The following is a 16,197-nucleotide window of genomic DNA, read 5'->3' on the forward strand; positions in this document are numbered from 1 at the left end:
TAATCTATAGTGATCACTATTCATCTGTGTTGCATTATGACCAAAAAAAAAGTAAATCAGGCTTTAGTAATGTCAAACTTATTTGACTAATTGGGACATCATGATGTATGGCATCTAGTAGAGGCATGAAATGTTTCTTTATAAAAACTACTTCCTAGCTCATGATGTCTAATTTATCTTAATACACTTGAGGCTGCTTTCTATTGTGGAGAACTTTCAAAATAAATATCAGTTTGTACAGTTTTTTTATGTACTTTGATACTTATTATTATATGAAATCAAGGATTACATTCACCTGTTTGTATTCCAGGGCACAACATGGCCTAAATTGTGCTGATGTGCCCAAAATCCAATCCTGTTTGTATTCCTACCAAGTACTGAGCCCTTTTTAAATGCTGGGTTTTGTTGTTGTTGGTTATGTTTTAATATATTCAATTAAGAACTCAGTAGTACCAATAAGTCCTGTAACTTTGTAATAAACAGCAATGAAGCAAGTGCCTGTCTTTAGGGTAAAACTTTGTTTTTATGAAATGCACATGCTTTACATACCAATGCATAATACATTTCTGGGAAGAGCACAAATGTCAATTCACGGAAGACATTTATAGAAAACAATCGGCAGGCTCCCAAATACATTTTAAAATATAGAATAAATAATAGTTATAGAGTGTTGTATAACTGTCAAAATCTACTTGGTAGAAATATATAAGGATTTGTAACTGTTCTCTGGTTTCTCTGTCTAGACTTGCTAACTTGGCTTGTGTTTGTTTATTGGTAAACAAAATTTTGTTATTGGCTTCCTATTATGGAATCTCTTTGAGTTGAGCTTTTCATGTTAAATACATTGAGACCAACATTGCTGTATTAATCAATTGTGCAATAAATGGTGAACAATAAAAGTGTTGCTGGTTAAACCCTATGCCTTTTATACTGTGGCTGCAAGGTTTAGTGTCATAGTAATGATGTTTTCTTTTTTTAGTTTCTTTTTTTTATGTGATGGAAAGGTTAAAATTTAACATTAAATACAAACTTTCTTTTTTTTTCTTATGTGATGAAAATGTTTTCTTTTCAAAATGGAAATGAGAAAGACAGCAATTGATTTGGTGACATCTTCTGTGCAAGTACTAAACACAGGACTTTCTCTCTGTACAAGTACTAAACATGTGACTTTCTCTCTGTACAAACACTAAACACAGGACTTTCTATAGAAGTACTAAACACAGGACTTTCTCTCTGTACAAGTGCTAAACACAGGACATTTTCTCTGTACAAGTACTAAATACAGAACTTTCTCTCTGTTCAAGTACTAAACACAGGACTTTCTCTCTGTACAAGTGCTAAACACAGGACATTTTCTCTGTACAAGTACTAAACACAGAACTTTCTCTCTGTTCAAGTACTAAACACAGGACTTTCACTCTGTACAAGTGCTAAACACATGACTTTCTGTACAAGTACTAAACACAGGACTTTCTCTCTGTACAAGTACTAAACACGGGACTTTCTCTCTTTACAAGTACTAAACACAGGACTTTCTCTCTGTACAAGTACTAAACACGGGACTTTCTCTCTGTACAAACACTAAACACAGGACTTTCTATAGAAGTACTAAACACAGGACTTTCTCTCTGTACAAGTGCTAAACACAGGACATTTTCTCTGTACAAGTACTAAACACAGAACTTTCTCTCTGTTCAAGTACTAAACACAGGACTTTCTCTCTGTACAAGTGCTAAACACATGACTTTCTGTACAAGTACTAAACATGGGACTTTCTCTCTGTACAAGTACTAAACACGGGACTTTCTCTCTTTACAAGTACTAAACACAGGACTTTCTCTCTGTACAAGTACTAAACACAGGACTTTCTGTAGAAGTACTAAACACAGGACTTTCTCTCTGTACAAGTACTAAACACAGGACTTTCTCTCTGTACAAGTACTAAACACAGGACTTTCTCTCTGTACAAGTACTAAACACAGGACTTTCTCTCTGTACAAGTACTAAACACATGACTTTCTCTCTGTACAAGTACTAAACACAGGACTTTCTCTCTGTACACATGCTAAACACAGGACTTTCTCTCTGTACAAGTGCTAAACATTGGATTTTCTCTCTTCTTTCTATGTGAGAAGAAAATGAAAAAGTACACATTTTTAAACACCATTGAAAATGTTAAAAGTCGATTTATTTATGAAAACAGGCATGCAATCAATACTGTTGGTGGATTTAATATTGTCATTTATTGATTTCATTAAGTTTACTTTGTTATTCCCATTGCACTTTGTATGTGTTTTGTGTTGTAGCATGTGTTTAGGTGACGTTTGAACCAAACCAAACAATATCTTTGGAATTCATCCCCCCCCCCCCAAAAAAAAAAAAAAACATTTTCTGTACTTGGAATTTTTCATTACAATTGTGAAGTAGCTTTTATTTTCTTCTTGACTCAGTCATACAGTTAGAGATGTTCAGAAGGACTGCTACCTTTGTCTAGTTGGAGTCTGTGCTCTGTGGATAGAATAGAGACATACTCTTTAGTAGTGTCAATAGAAAGCATTCAAAAAGGTGGTCCCTCTGTATCGCCTAATGGAAAAAGAAAGTAAATAATCAGGCTGCCAGTCAGCTGGCTGTATCCCTTTTCAAATCTAGACTATCAACAGATTTTTATTCAGTTATTTACGAGCAGCAGTTATAATGTGCTAGAAAATGGTTCTAAATGTGCTCCCTGGAGAAAGGTCTGAAGAAGAAACAATTATGTACCCCCCCCACACACACACACACCCTTGCTGATTGAGTGACACACTCCGCTTCCTGTCAGAACAAAAGTTTGAACTTTCAAGTATGTGCCATCAGTCAATGATTGGGCCATAGTGTGCAGGGTACAGAGTCTTCAGCTTATTGGACTCTCACTGTAGCATACAAATAAGATACAAGAGAAAAACGAAAATAAGTGAAAATAAGCTTTTGGGAGACATCAATTTAGGACACATTTTGTCTTGGACACAGACAGTCCTGGACACCAGGGGAATGTTGTAGTAATTTTAGCACTGTGTGTTACTGCAACTATATTTTTGAATTGTGTTTTGTTACTGTAGAGAGAGTTTGTTTAGCACATAACTAATTAGTGATGGCGCTAGATAAATACTTTTATTGCACTGGGTTTGGGGGGGGGGGGTACTTTCAGAAAAGAAACAGTTCGAGATGCAATTTTTTTTTGATCCAGCTGTATTAATTCCATTTAAGATACCTTCTAGAATCTGTTTGTTACCTCTAACAAGAGAATCTGTTTCTTATAAGAGACTCTGTATCTTACCTCTAGCAATGCCCTGATATCTTACCTCTAGCAATGCCCTGATATCTTACCTCTAGCAATGCCCTGATATCTTACCTCTAGCAATGCCCTGATATCTTACCTCTAGCAATGCCCTGATATCTTACCTCTAGCAATGCCCTGATATCTTACCTCTAGCAATGCCCTGATATCTTACCTCTAGCAATGCCCTGATATCTTACCTCTAGCAATGCCCTGATATCTTACCTCTAGCAATGCCCTGATATCTTACCTCTAGCAATGCCCTGATATCTTACCTCTAGCAGTGCCCTGATATCTTACCTCTAGCAGTGCCCTGATATCTTACCTCTAGCAATGCCCTGATATCTTACCTCTAGCAATGCCCTGATATCTTACCTCTAGCAATGCCCTGAGTCCGCTGGAAGGTCCCGATGTACACACCTTTTGTATTCTTGCCACTTCCTCCTGAAAACAAAATGTGCAGAGTTTTGAGTTGTTCTTATGAGACACAATTTATTCAATAACTGAGTTGTTTTTATATTCGTTCTTGTGTTGTTTCTTAGACAGACAAAATGAACGTTAAGACATTATGAAGGGATCTCGCGAGTAGATCTATTCGTTTTTAGACTGTTTCGAGAATGTTTGGATTGTCTAGCTGTTAAACATTGGTTAAATGCGATGTCTGCTTGCAGGTTTTACACAATGGCCTTGACATTTAAACAATCTATGGATGTAAATATTGTAATCATCAAATGAATACTATGATGCCTCACACATTAAACCGAGATTAGTTGCACAACATGCACTTGACTAGTGAAGTTGAAGTTTATAGTTCCATACACCACAGATAGTTCTCTAAACATTTAACATTAATTATTTGATTGTTTGGAGATTCTAAGAATACGCTAAGGAAATGTATCATGGCATTATTTGATTCCTCTTTGTTACAAGGCTCATTATCAACTCGTTCTGTCTGTTTAAAAGTATGAACATGTTCATTCTCCCATTTCCTATTCTCGGATGAAGTTAAAACTTTGCACAATTTTTCATTAAAGCTGACAAGACAATCAATCAAAAAAATTAAACAGTTAATTAGTGCTGATTAGTTATTTATTTTGTTTGATTTGGAAATAAGGGGAATAAATGCTACTTAATGAGAGATGTGGATATGTATATGGATTTAGTCCACGTATTACGTTTGGACACGTTTGTATCCCCACTTCTCATTCAAGATGAAATGTTGAATAATTATTCATAGTCGATAATAATACACGAATTGAGTGCTAACCAATTAGTTTTATTGTATATAGCAGAAAGGGGAGATAATTCTTGTAATTTTCAGATAAACGGCAGTACTTAGCGGTTCCCTCCCTTAAATACTCTTTGTTTTTAAAAGTATCCTTTTTTTTTTTTCTATTGCTTGTTATAATAATAATAATAATTCAACGTTTTAATTCCATAAACACACATCTGTTATCAGAAAGCTCCACACAAAAAAAAATATATGTTTTTACCCCTAAATAACTAATTAGATCTTGTCTCTAACCAACAGATCAACTTGCGAGATCCAGTAAGTACTTCTCATCTGTAGCATCCTTAACGCTAGTTTAGCCTGTTTAAACCAGATTAAGTACTGTAAAACCTGGTATCTTTAGTTGACCTGTGCATGACATTAATTGTTCCTATTTTTCACACTTTTCATTGACCATTTCAACTTTTTAATTAACTTTATCATATTTGCATAAATGCGTCTTACAGTTTTGTATTGCGTATAACAGTAGATTAGATGAAGTGCACGTCCATACCACAGTGTCTCTGTTCAACAGATGTGCAGCAGTCACTGATTCTGTTACTTTTATCAAGGTTTTGTTAAGTTGGGACACATTGGCAGAGACACGTTTTCAAGAAGCCAGTAAATGTTCGACAAAAACAAGAAAACTTGGTGACAGCAGTCACGTGACCAAGATTAGCAGCTTGTATTACTTGCTCAGGTTGGGATTGTTTTTACCCGCATTTTCGAATTTAAGGGGGAAAAAAATGTGTTTCAATGATTTCGTGTGATTGCTTATTACCAATGTTCTGACGTCTAGGCACACAGAGAGTTTCAATGTTTTCTTTTGTTTTGTCACATAGACAAATAATTCTGTGTTTTTTTAAGTCTTCCCTCTCCGCCCACGTTTTTCCCTACATTAATGTTAGTGCGTGCGTGTTGTAGTGTTTTGTTTTTGTATCGATTTCTGTTACTAATTTCTCAAGACTTTTAAGTGATCTAAGTTGTTGACGCCCTGGGCTCATCGTCCAGCTGTACGGACTTAAGAATCACGCTTGAAACCTGACCCCAAAGACGCCGCTCCCCCTCCCTTTCTAACCTAACGCTCACCAATCTTGACAATGGCAACTCAAGGCCTCCATGTTGTGTACTGAGTCCCCCCTGACTCCAATCATGAAGTGGCTGAGAGCGACTGATGGGCTTCCCATCTCTTTGATTGATTTAGAGCATCTGCTCTCGGGTCAACTCTTACACAGCCACCTCGCGACAGTCTTGAACGCAGACAAGAAAACGCGGAAATTGTCATGTCATTTTTTTTCCTATATTTGGTTTTGGGGATTTTAATTCTTTGAACTGCCATTTAGACGGAATAGAATTTTTTGCACTGCCATTTAGACGGAATAGAATTCTTTGACTGACGTTTTGGCGGAATAGAATTCTTTTCAATGCCATTTAGGTGTAATAAAATTCTTTGAACTGCCATTTAGGCGGAATAAAATTCTTTGCACTGTCATTTAGACGGAATATAATTCTTTGCAATACCGTTTTGGCGGAATAGAATTCTTTGCCATGCCGTTTTGGCGAAATAGAAATGTTTGCACTGCCGTTTTAATAATAATAATAATCTTTAGTGTCTGTATGGAAATTTGTCTTACAATTAGTGCATTACACCAAACAAAAAACATTATAACTATAAGAAACCAAAATGTACATTCACACCAGACTCACTCATAATTTACATGTGAAAAGTTTATATCAGATTGTTTCTATTTAATGATTGGATTGCCAGGGGAACAAAATAGTGTTTGTGTCTGTTTGTCTTTGCTATCGGTGTCTTGTATCTCTTTTGTGATGGTAAAATCACAAAATCCTGACCCAAAGGGTGATTTTTTATTTCTAGAATCTTTTTTAGCTTTTGTTTGTCTCAAACAGCTGCCCAAATGGGGTTTGTTTTTTTGCCAATGATTTTACCAGCAGCAGTTAGGATTCTATAAAGTTTATTTTTATTTTTTAATGCTCAGATTGCCATACCAGGCAGTGATACTAAAACTTAAAATATTGCAGATGTGAGCGTGATAAAACATAGCCAAGGCCTTTTCGCTAACATTAAACGAGGACAGTTTTCTTAGTAATTGTAATCTTTACTGCCTTTTTTTGCTAATATAATCAGTATTTGCAGTAAAATTTAGTTTATTGTCTAGGATAGTACCAAGGTATTTAAATGTTTGCACTATTTCAATAGTCTCTCCAGCTTCAAATACAATATCATTTTCCTTCTTTTCCCTACGAAAATCGATTATCATTTCTTTGGGTTTTTTTTACATTTAATAATAAAAAATTATCTTTACAGTATTTTTCAATGTGTTCTATTTCTCTGAAATACTCATTTACATCTGAGCTCTCTGAGAGCAGGACAAGAAGAGCCGCATCATCAGTGAATTTTGTGAATTGGCGTAAAAGAATTCTTTTCAATACCATTTAGGTGGAATAGAATTCTTTGGACTGCCATTTTGCTGGAAAAAATATTTGCACTGCCGTTTTGGCGGAATAGAATTTTTAGCACAGCATTATCAATGTAGTTCTAGATTGTCATCTTTCTGAAAGGAAATCTAGTCTTATCTAAATCATTACTGAAGGGAACATGTCATCTTTCTGAAAGGAAATCTAGTCTTATCTAAATCATTACTGAAGGGAACATGTCATCTTTCTGAAAGGAAATCTAGTCTTATCTAAATCATTACTGAAGGGAAAACGTTATCTTTCTGAAAGGAAATCTAGTCTTATCTAAATCATTACTGAAGGGAAAATGTTATCTTTCTGATAGGAAATCTAGTCTTATCTAAATCATTACTGAAGGGAAAATGTTATCTTTCTGATAGGAAATCTAGTCTTATCTAAATCATTACTGAAGGGAAAATGTTATCTTTCTGATAGGAAATCTAGTCTTATCTAAATCATTACTGAAGGGAAAATGTTATCTTTCTGAAAGGAAATCTAGTCTTATCTAAATCATTACTGAAGGGAAAATGTTATCTTTCTGATAGGAAATCTAGTCTTATCTAAATCATTACTGAAGGGAAAATGTTATCTTTCTGATAGGAAATCTAGTCTTATCTAAATCATTACTGAAGGGAAAATGTTATCTTTCTGATAGGAAATCTAGTCTTATCTAAATCATTACTGAAGGGAAAATGTTATCTTTCTGATAGGAAATCTAGTCTTATCTAAATCATTACTGAAGATGAATAAAAGCCAAATATAACAGAACAGCTGGAAGACACTCAATTGACCAAGCTTTTATCAACTCACTTTGTCTGGTGTCGGTAGTGGATTCTTTGACACATTTTTGTTTTCCTACTTCCCAGTCTCGGAGCAAGATGAAATCAATCACAATTAACCATTGTCGCTTTAAAGGGGGATATAAAACTTGCAGTATTGAGACATATGTCAGGGATTGTGCGATGCTTTCTCTTATGTAATTTTTTTTTTTTTTATATTTAATTTTTTTTCTTTCTTTAATTAAGCCGTAGATATAGTCATTAGGTCTCTCTGCGTTAATGACACATTCTACTTTCCTAGTTCTGCCGTTATGTTTTAAATGCATATATTTTTGTGAATTTATAATGTATTCATCGTGACTTTGTTCTGTATATGTTGTTTATTTATATTCATTACGTATCTGTAGTGTATTTCTTGACACCAATGTAAACATGTCTGTGGTTCTTGAGAAATGTGACCAAAGTCTGACTAGTCATTACCACATTTCTAGTTGAAATCACTTTTTGGCTTGTCTTTAATCCTTCGATGTTCCACGAACTTTAACCCGGGAATTATTCATTTACAATTTTAAAATCTTTAAAAAAAAATAAAGTCTAACCGACATGTACAAAGTCGAGGACTGGCTTAGACAGTATGTGGGAAGGGAAAGGTCTTACAGTGCGTGAGGCCGTTTTGTTTGGAAACGTCTGATGTTTTATGAGGGTATCTGACAATGAAGTTTCATGTCTTTCATTAGGAAACCAGCATGCACAATGTTTCAAGTAGACGAAGGCAAAGCTTTTAATGATATCAATCTTTCAAGTAATACAAGTTGGTTTGGGTGTTGTTTAAATTTATTTCTAGGTACACCGTGACTCTTATACTAAAAAAAACAGTGTGTGTGTTGTTTTTTTCCACGATGTATATTTAGCGTATTAACTATATCTTTTAGCATTTTTTTTTAAATGCGGGGGCGGTAACTTTGTAAAACTATTTTTATCGAATGAAAACCAGAACTCAAATATGAAAATAATGCCTTATGAACATTTAAAAGAAAAACATTACACAACACAGATTATAGATGCACCTCTGCTGAATTTACTGTTTTTTAGCGGCCCCCGTAAGGGGAAAAAGCCGCTATTAGGTTTGTGCAAAATGTCCGTCTGTCCGTCTGTCACACTCAGATCTCGAAAACTAGAAGAGATATGAAAAATATTATTTCATCATTAAATCCGGCTTGAAAAGTTTAGGTGCAACGGCTACTTTTGGTTTTCTAAAAGCAAACCGTTTAATTTATAAAATTAATTATGCAAGCGATTTTTTCATAAAAATACACCAATTCTAAAACAATTACGTAAATGTAAGGGAGGCAATGTTACAATATGCTAACAAAGATGGACAATTTTTGTGTATTTTCAGTATCACTAAGTCAAATATATTTTTAAAATGTACAGGAAATGTTTACAACAAATACAAATAATAGTTAAAGACGTTTTTTCTGGTCAACTAGCTGCTAAAATTAAAAGAAAACATTTCTGTTTGTTTATAAAGGCTAATAATGCACTTTGTATGTAAATATCACGCACATTTTTTTAAATGGACTTTTTATGCAGCGATTTTCGTACAGTAGCGTAACGTCGCAACATGATCAGGTGCTAAACCAATTCCTTAAACTTTTTTTAAAAATCAGATTTTATTTATTTTTTGTTTAGTGCCCCCATCCGAATAAAAGAAGCTTATTTTTGTGCGTTTTGTCTGTTGGTCGGTCTGTCCGTCACGATTAGATTTAAAAAACTAGAACTCTAAAAGCTATTGAAAATCTGATTTACCCTTTAATGTTCCTCCCATAACATATCAATAGTTTTAAGTATCTAAAATTGATTGTTCCGGATTTTTTTGTGCAAAACTAATCAACGCCAACAAATGTTTGTTTGCTCTTCTAACTTATATTACATTCAATTTCCATGCTTAAACGTTGCAAAAACACATTATCAATAATATGTTGTTCCGTTTTTTATGTAAATAGCATATTAATGCTAAATCATAATCTCTATACTGACTTATATTTCATTAAGTGTAAAAATGTTCCGGATATTGTTTTATAAAACATGAATTATGCCTAATGATTGTTTGAAATCGCATAAGGCTTTTAAAAAAAGTAATTTACTAGAATTGATTACTGAAAATTACTTTTTAGACATTTAATTTTCTTGTAAAACATAGCATAGAAGTTTTGTAATCGATAAAGAAAGTTCCGGATTTTGTTTCTTACAAATCGTCGCCAGAAATTTCCGAATTTATTTAAAAATCTACTAACGCCAAATAATTGTTTGAACTCCCTCTTCTAATTAATAAACAAATAATCTTCTCATTTACGAAATAATGTTTTAACGGATTTTTATGAAAAATATTTTAACTCACTACTCTCTTACAGTACATTTAACTTTCTACCTAAAACATTAAAAAATCTAATTATCGTTAATATAATGTTCCGATTTTTAAGGAAAACAGAATCCAAACACCAAAGTAAGGTATGAAAATCTCTCCACGTGGCTGTAGTACATCTAATTTTTATACGAGACCAAAAAATTTAATTAACGGTATTACATTTATCTGAAATTCTCTTTTTCTTTTACTATTTATACAAACATCCGGAACAATCTATTATATAAACTTTTCAATTGTGTTCATACCTAAAAATTATTGCGATGTTTTGAAACGTAAAATAAAGGTTAATCAATTTTTAATAACTTTTAGTTGTTTTTTTTATATCAAGATAACGGACAGACCGACTGACAGACAAAACGCAAAAACAATGTGGCTTTGATCCTTTTTAAATAATATCTATTAGAACTCAGTGCACCAATGTCTATGAACCCTCGTTAAATATCTCGTGTAAATAAAGACATTTTTTTTTATGGTACCGGTACTAGCCTATTGTGAGGTAATGGAATTTTTTTTCTTTGACGTCATATGAATGGACTCTTTAAATGTAATGTTAAAAGAACGCACTCGGTGCACCAATGTCTATTAACCCTCGAAAAAATTGCTTGTATTAATAAAAACATATTTTAGTCTAACTAAGCCGTGTGACGTAGTGTTTTTTTTTCCTTTGACGTCACATGGAATGAATTCTTTAAATGAAATGCTAAAAGAACGCACTCGGTGCACCAATGTCTATGAACACTCGAGAAATGGCTCGTGTTGATAAAGGTGATTTTTAGTCTAGCTAGGTCTTGTGACGTAGTGTTGTTTTTTTTCCTTTGACGTCATATGGAATGAATTCTTTAAATGAAATGCTTAAAGAACGCACTCGGTGCACCAAAGTCTACGAACACTCGATAAATGGCTCTTATAGATGAAGGCGCTTTTTAGTCTAGCTAGGCCGTGTGACGTAGTGTTTTTTTTTCCCTCTGACGTTATATGGAATTAATTCTTCAAATGAAATGAAAAAAGAACTCGGTATAGTAATGTTTATTAAGCCTCGTTATGTGACTCGCGTTTAAAAAAGGAATGATATCTTGATTTAGATCTAATCTAGATTTTTTAAACTAGATCTAGATTTTTATTACAGTATATCTAGATCTGGATTTATATTCTAATTAAAATTATTTTAGAGTCTAGATCTAGAATTTCTAGATCTAGTTTAGACTAAAATAGACTAGATTAAGATGTAGAATTTCAATTTCTAAACTTAAAGTGTAAAAAAAAAGTGTAGATTTTCATTTCCAAACGTTTTGATCAATATTGTAATGTTTTAATATACTAAAACTAATCTACTATTTTTTTTATTAAATTTAAATTTAAATTTACGGCAAATGAATCTTTGAAACATTATTACTTTTGACCATCGGATGGCTGCCTGGTCGTGCGGTTTGCGCGCTGGACTGTCGTTCAGATTTATAGATGGCCCAGGGTTCAAACCCTGCCCGCTCCCATCCCCCGTCGTCCTGCGGGAGGTTTGGACTAGGAAGTAATTATCTTCAACTCTGAAGGAACATCCGAAACGTGTAAGACATTTTACATCAAAATTAAATCACCTCTTGAATATTATTTGAGAATATGCAGATCCGACAGGGATCCGACTTCGACGGGGGCCGCCTCTGAGTTTGTGTAACACAAACTCTCTTTGTAATCTTGTTTTTTTTTTTTTTAGGTTTGTTACTTTTCCCCCTCGTATTCAGATGCTTTATACTTGGTCTATACAGGGACAAATCATTGTTATCCATCTGTAGCGGCACTGACAGCACAGGGACAATTCGTTAATATCTTCTGCTCTAGAAACGTAACTTTTACCCAAGATTCTTCCTATACATTCTTTGCAATCAATCTTTTTTTTATTAACGACTTCCGGTGAAATCTTGAAATCTTTCAAATTTCCATGTCCAGGTTCCACGAAGATACGCGTTGTGTAGAGGTAGTGTAAAAAAAATGTTTAAATTTCTCGTTCTGAAGTGCCGACTATTCGCGATTGAGCATTGAGTATTATTCAAACACTTGTTGATCTTTTTCTACTTCTATTCAACTTCATACAAATTTTGCAATTTGACAATTTTTGTTCATATATTCCTAGAAATGTGACGGTCGCTGTATCTCGTTTTGGAAAAGAATTACTAGTTCGTTGGTCACAATGGGATAACTCTTATTTGACCGTTATAAAGTATAAAAAAATATATTTAAATTTGTCTAGAGAACTAGAAAACATTGAGAACAAACTATAGGGGCCTACGACTTCCAGTATTCCGCATGTAGGCCCTAGTCCTAAAAAAAAAAGAGTTAAATAAATAAATGTTCAGGAAAAGTGTGCGTTCCGTCTGTTAAACCTAGATCATATTTGATTAACAGTGATTTTTTTTCTCTCGGGAGGAGGGGATGGGGCGGGTTAAAAAATGTTCCTTTAAAAAATAAAAGCTAACATCCATGAGTTATTAAAAGCAAAATAATCGCTCTATTAGTTGTATCAAAGAAGGTATAGTCTTTTTCAAAAGTATTTTAAATGTTAGGGTTATCAAGGTTGTCATAGTGTAACCTGATACAAACAAAGAGAGAGAGCGATATAGAGCAATGTGGAGCAATAAAAAGAACCAAAAGAGAGAAAATGAAAAAAGGAAGATTGTGAGAGATTGTTAAATAAATAGACAAACAAAAGCAATGTCAAGGACGCTATATTAAAACACAAAATCAGTGTTGCCAACTAAACAAATAAGAATTAGTGCTACAACAGAAGGAGCTTAGAAATGGGATTAGTGCTACAACAGGAGCTTAGAAATGGGATTAGTGCTACAACAGGAGCTTAGAAATGGGATTAGTGCTACAACAGGAGCTTAGAAATGGGATTTTAAGGAGCTAACACGCGCAACAACAACCAAAAAACGTTACTATTTTAAAAAAACAGCAACAGCTTATCCAACTCTTGTTAGATCATGTACATGAGAAACAACAGAAATAGCGACCTCTTTACTCTTGTTGTCTTCCAGAACTGGGAATGTCCAGTCTAAGCCTTGACCAGTCCAAATATATATAGCTCTATGGATTACAATCAATTTAAAGGGAAACTCCGATGGTTTTGATAATTTTTGATATCATATGTGTTTTGATTTACAGATAATGAATATATTATAATATGTTTTTTATTTGCAATAATAACTTAGTAATTGATATTTTTCTTACGTAGTTTTCCTGCGCATCAAATACGGTCAGATTTTCACCGGTTTTCTATGTGACGTCACACATGCCTATTAATTTAATCTATCGACTTACTGTATAACGGAAAACCATACAGCAAAGTTTACATTCTCGTAAAAGAAATACATCTTCGTCTATGCAGTTAGATCTAGATCTTGTAAGCAAAGAAAAAAATGTGTGTTAAAGGAGATTTACATGCTTGGCTAACCACGGCAGTGTGTATCTTCTCGCCTGACCACTCAACACACAACAAACACTATCGCTTGGTTTTCTTGTCATGACCGACTACACGTAGTCTCGACTAGCCTAACACTGACCAGTTTGTGGTCGAATCAGTCAGAGCTGCGATCTATTTACTTCTTGGGACAGAGAGGGGCTTATATGAAAATGTTACTTTTTTTCTCGAGTTGGTTGTCCTAATGCTTTTAAATCTATCTATCTATATATAACTGTACCATAGCGCTTGACTAGGCCGTCACTAAGCCTAACAGCCTAACAGCTACTGTAAGAATGAAGCGATACCATTGGTCAAATCTAGTTTCCCTTTCAGTGTTGTTGACGGAAGTGACGTATGCCTAACCTAAAAACAAAATATCAAAGAACCCCGTTTCTTTGGAGATGTCAAGAATTTACTGTCTTATTTATTAAATATAAATGTTTCTAAGCATTTAAATACAAAATGGTACAATGTTTAATATTACAACTTTTTACTTAGAATTTAAATATGTCAATAACTCAAATTTGAAAAACCATCGGAGTTTCCCTTTAATTCATTCACTTATCAGCTTTTCTTGTTTTGTTTTGTTTTTTTGGAAAAGCCGAAACATTTTAATAAAAGGTCATACAACTGTTTTGAGACAGAAATTTGATTATTTTGAGAATAGAAATTTGATTGTATTCAGCAAAGTTTGTTGTTTTTTTTTGTAAGTATTTCTATTCTCTGAGGCCAGCGTCTTCACTTTAGAAAAAAAAAATCGACATAAATTTAGTTTCAACAACTTTTAGAGAGATTAAATTTGTTTTTAAATGTTTGTAGAGAGACAGAGCATTTATTAGATCTTCATAAGTGGGCTTACAACTTTAACGACAGATCTATCACTTTAACTTTCCACTGAAGATGTAAATAAGTGTCTCTCTAGCCTGAACTGAGCAAGTTTGGCATGTAAAGAACTAGATTCTTATATTTCCATTTACAAGAAATACCATTTCCTAACAATACAGTTATATAAATAATGCATCTTACTTATTTTGCGGAGTAATATACCCTTACATGAAATAGAACAGAGATCAATTTAACAACCTTTTCTTTAATTCGATTTGGAAATGAATGTGTGGTTTTGTAGCACATGTATACCGGTATCTCACTAAAAGATAACTTGAAACTTCTGTTATAGCTCACAAAAAGATAACTTGCAATTTCTAGTGTTGCTCTCTAAAATATAACTTGTATTATTGTTGTAGCTCTCTTAAAGATAACTTGTAATTACTCTCGGCACATAACTTACCTGCAATATTTTGTTGATTAAGAAAATGGACTCAGGACTTATATTACAAGAGGCATCAATGGACGACGAGCCTGTTTCGCTGTCAAAGATAGGAGACTGACTGGGGTAAGTGGGTGCCGACCTCTTCCTCCCAGCGTACCAGCCGTTACTGAAGTGGTAGTTCTGGGCTTGGCTCATGTGAAGTAAGGCAAGGCAGACGACCAGAAAGTAGACGCAGCTGTTCGTCATGGTCACCAAATTACTGTTTGGGTGCCGTTAGCTGCGGATGGAAGAATTGAAATGAATGTTGTTTCCCTTCTTTAGCTGTGGATTAGAGAATAGGAGTGAGTATTGACCTGCAAACGTGAAGGGATTTGGTTACGCGAACTGTCACAGCACCACTATGACGAAAGTCAAGGCACAGATAATGAGAATTGTTTCTAACATTGTCTGCGATTAGAGAGAGTATGGATTAATATTGTTTCTGGGATTGTCTGTGATTAGAAAGTATGAATTAATACTCTTTCTAGGATTGTCTGTGATAAGGGAGTATGAATTAATATTGTTTCTAGGATTGTCTGTCGCCCACGAGGGTGCCATGTAGCAAACAGAACGTATTGACTTCCCCAACTAATGTCAGGTACCCATTTGGAGTTTGGTACATTCTTAAAATCCTGAAATTGAAAATCCCAGTCTTCACCAAGATTCCAGACTCACTATGTAAGGAAGTCAAGCGTTCACCATTCAGTCACCACATCTCTTAAAAATATGTTTGTTCAATGTATTAAATATCAGTTATCAAAAAATGTTAGTAAAATAGCTTTTACCAAAATAAAATTTTAAAAATTACTTAGCAATAAAATACCAACAAAACGACATTGATACTTTATATTACTTAGCAATAAAATACCAACAAAACGACATTGATACTTCGAATTCTCTTTTTTTTTCCCCACCACTGCTAGTAGACTGAAAAAACAACTAACTCGGTTTGAGCACATTACATAAGTGAGCTTTATATAAGTGAACTTTACATAAGTGAACCAGTTCACTGTTACGTTTCTTTGCTTTTTGAATGAGCTTCTTACCAGCCAGTAGTTGTTGTAAACACCCTAGAATGAGAAGATTGAATGTTTTAGGGAAATATTGCCATTGGATTTGATAATGTGTGTATTAGTGTGAGGGAACAGTAGCCATCCCATATGTGT

At 34.1% G+C, this 16,197-nt stretch overlaps 2 protein-coding genes across 15 annotated transcripts in view; one reads left to right on the forward strand and one right to left on the reverse strand.

The window, feature by feature from the left end:
• The window catches only part of LOC106069732 (RUN and FYVE domain-containing protein 2-like), a 112,343-nt gene that overhangs the window by 25,419 nt on the left and 70,727 nt on the right, over nt 1–16,197 (forward strand). The gene's annotated exons all lie outside the window — the stretch shown is intronic.
• LOC106069735 (uncharacterized) overlaps nt 2,167–16,197 on the reverse strand; it is a 39,273-nt gene continuing 25,242 nt past the window's right edge. The window contains exons 2-4 of the mRNA XM_013229466.2: nt 15,011–15,269; nt 3,689–3,757; nt 2,167–2,508 (exon numbers count right to left, since the gene is read on the reverse strand). Coding sequence (XP_013084920.2) covers nt 2,491–2,508; nt 3,689–3,757; nt 15,011–15,238 — 315 coding nt within the window. The 5' untranslated portion in view covers nt 15,239–15,269 and the 3' untranslated portion in view covers nt 2,167–2,490. The remainder of the gene's footprint in view (nt 2,509–3,688; nt 3,758–15,010; nt 15,270–16,197) is intronic.

This window comes from Biomphalaria glabrata, chromosome 2 (genome assembly GCF_947242115.1).
Source record: "Biomphalaria glabrata chromosome 2, xgBioGlab47.1, whole genome shotgun sequence".
Taxonomy (NCBI): domain Eukaryota; kingdom Metazoa; phylum Mollusca; class Gastropoda; family Planorbidae; genus Biomphalaria; species Biomphalaria glabrata.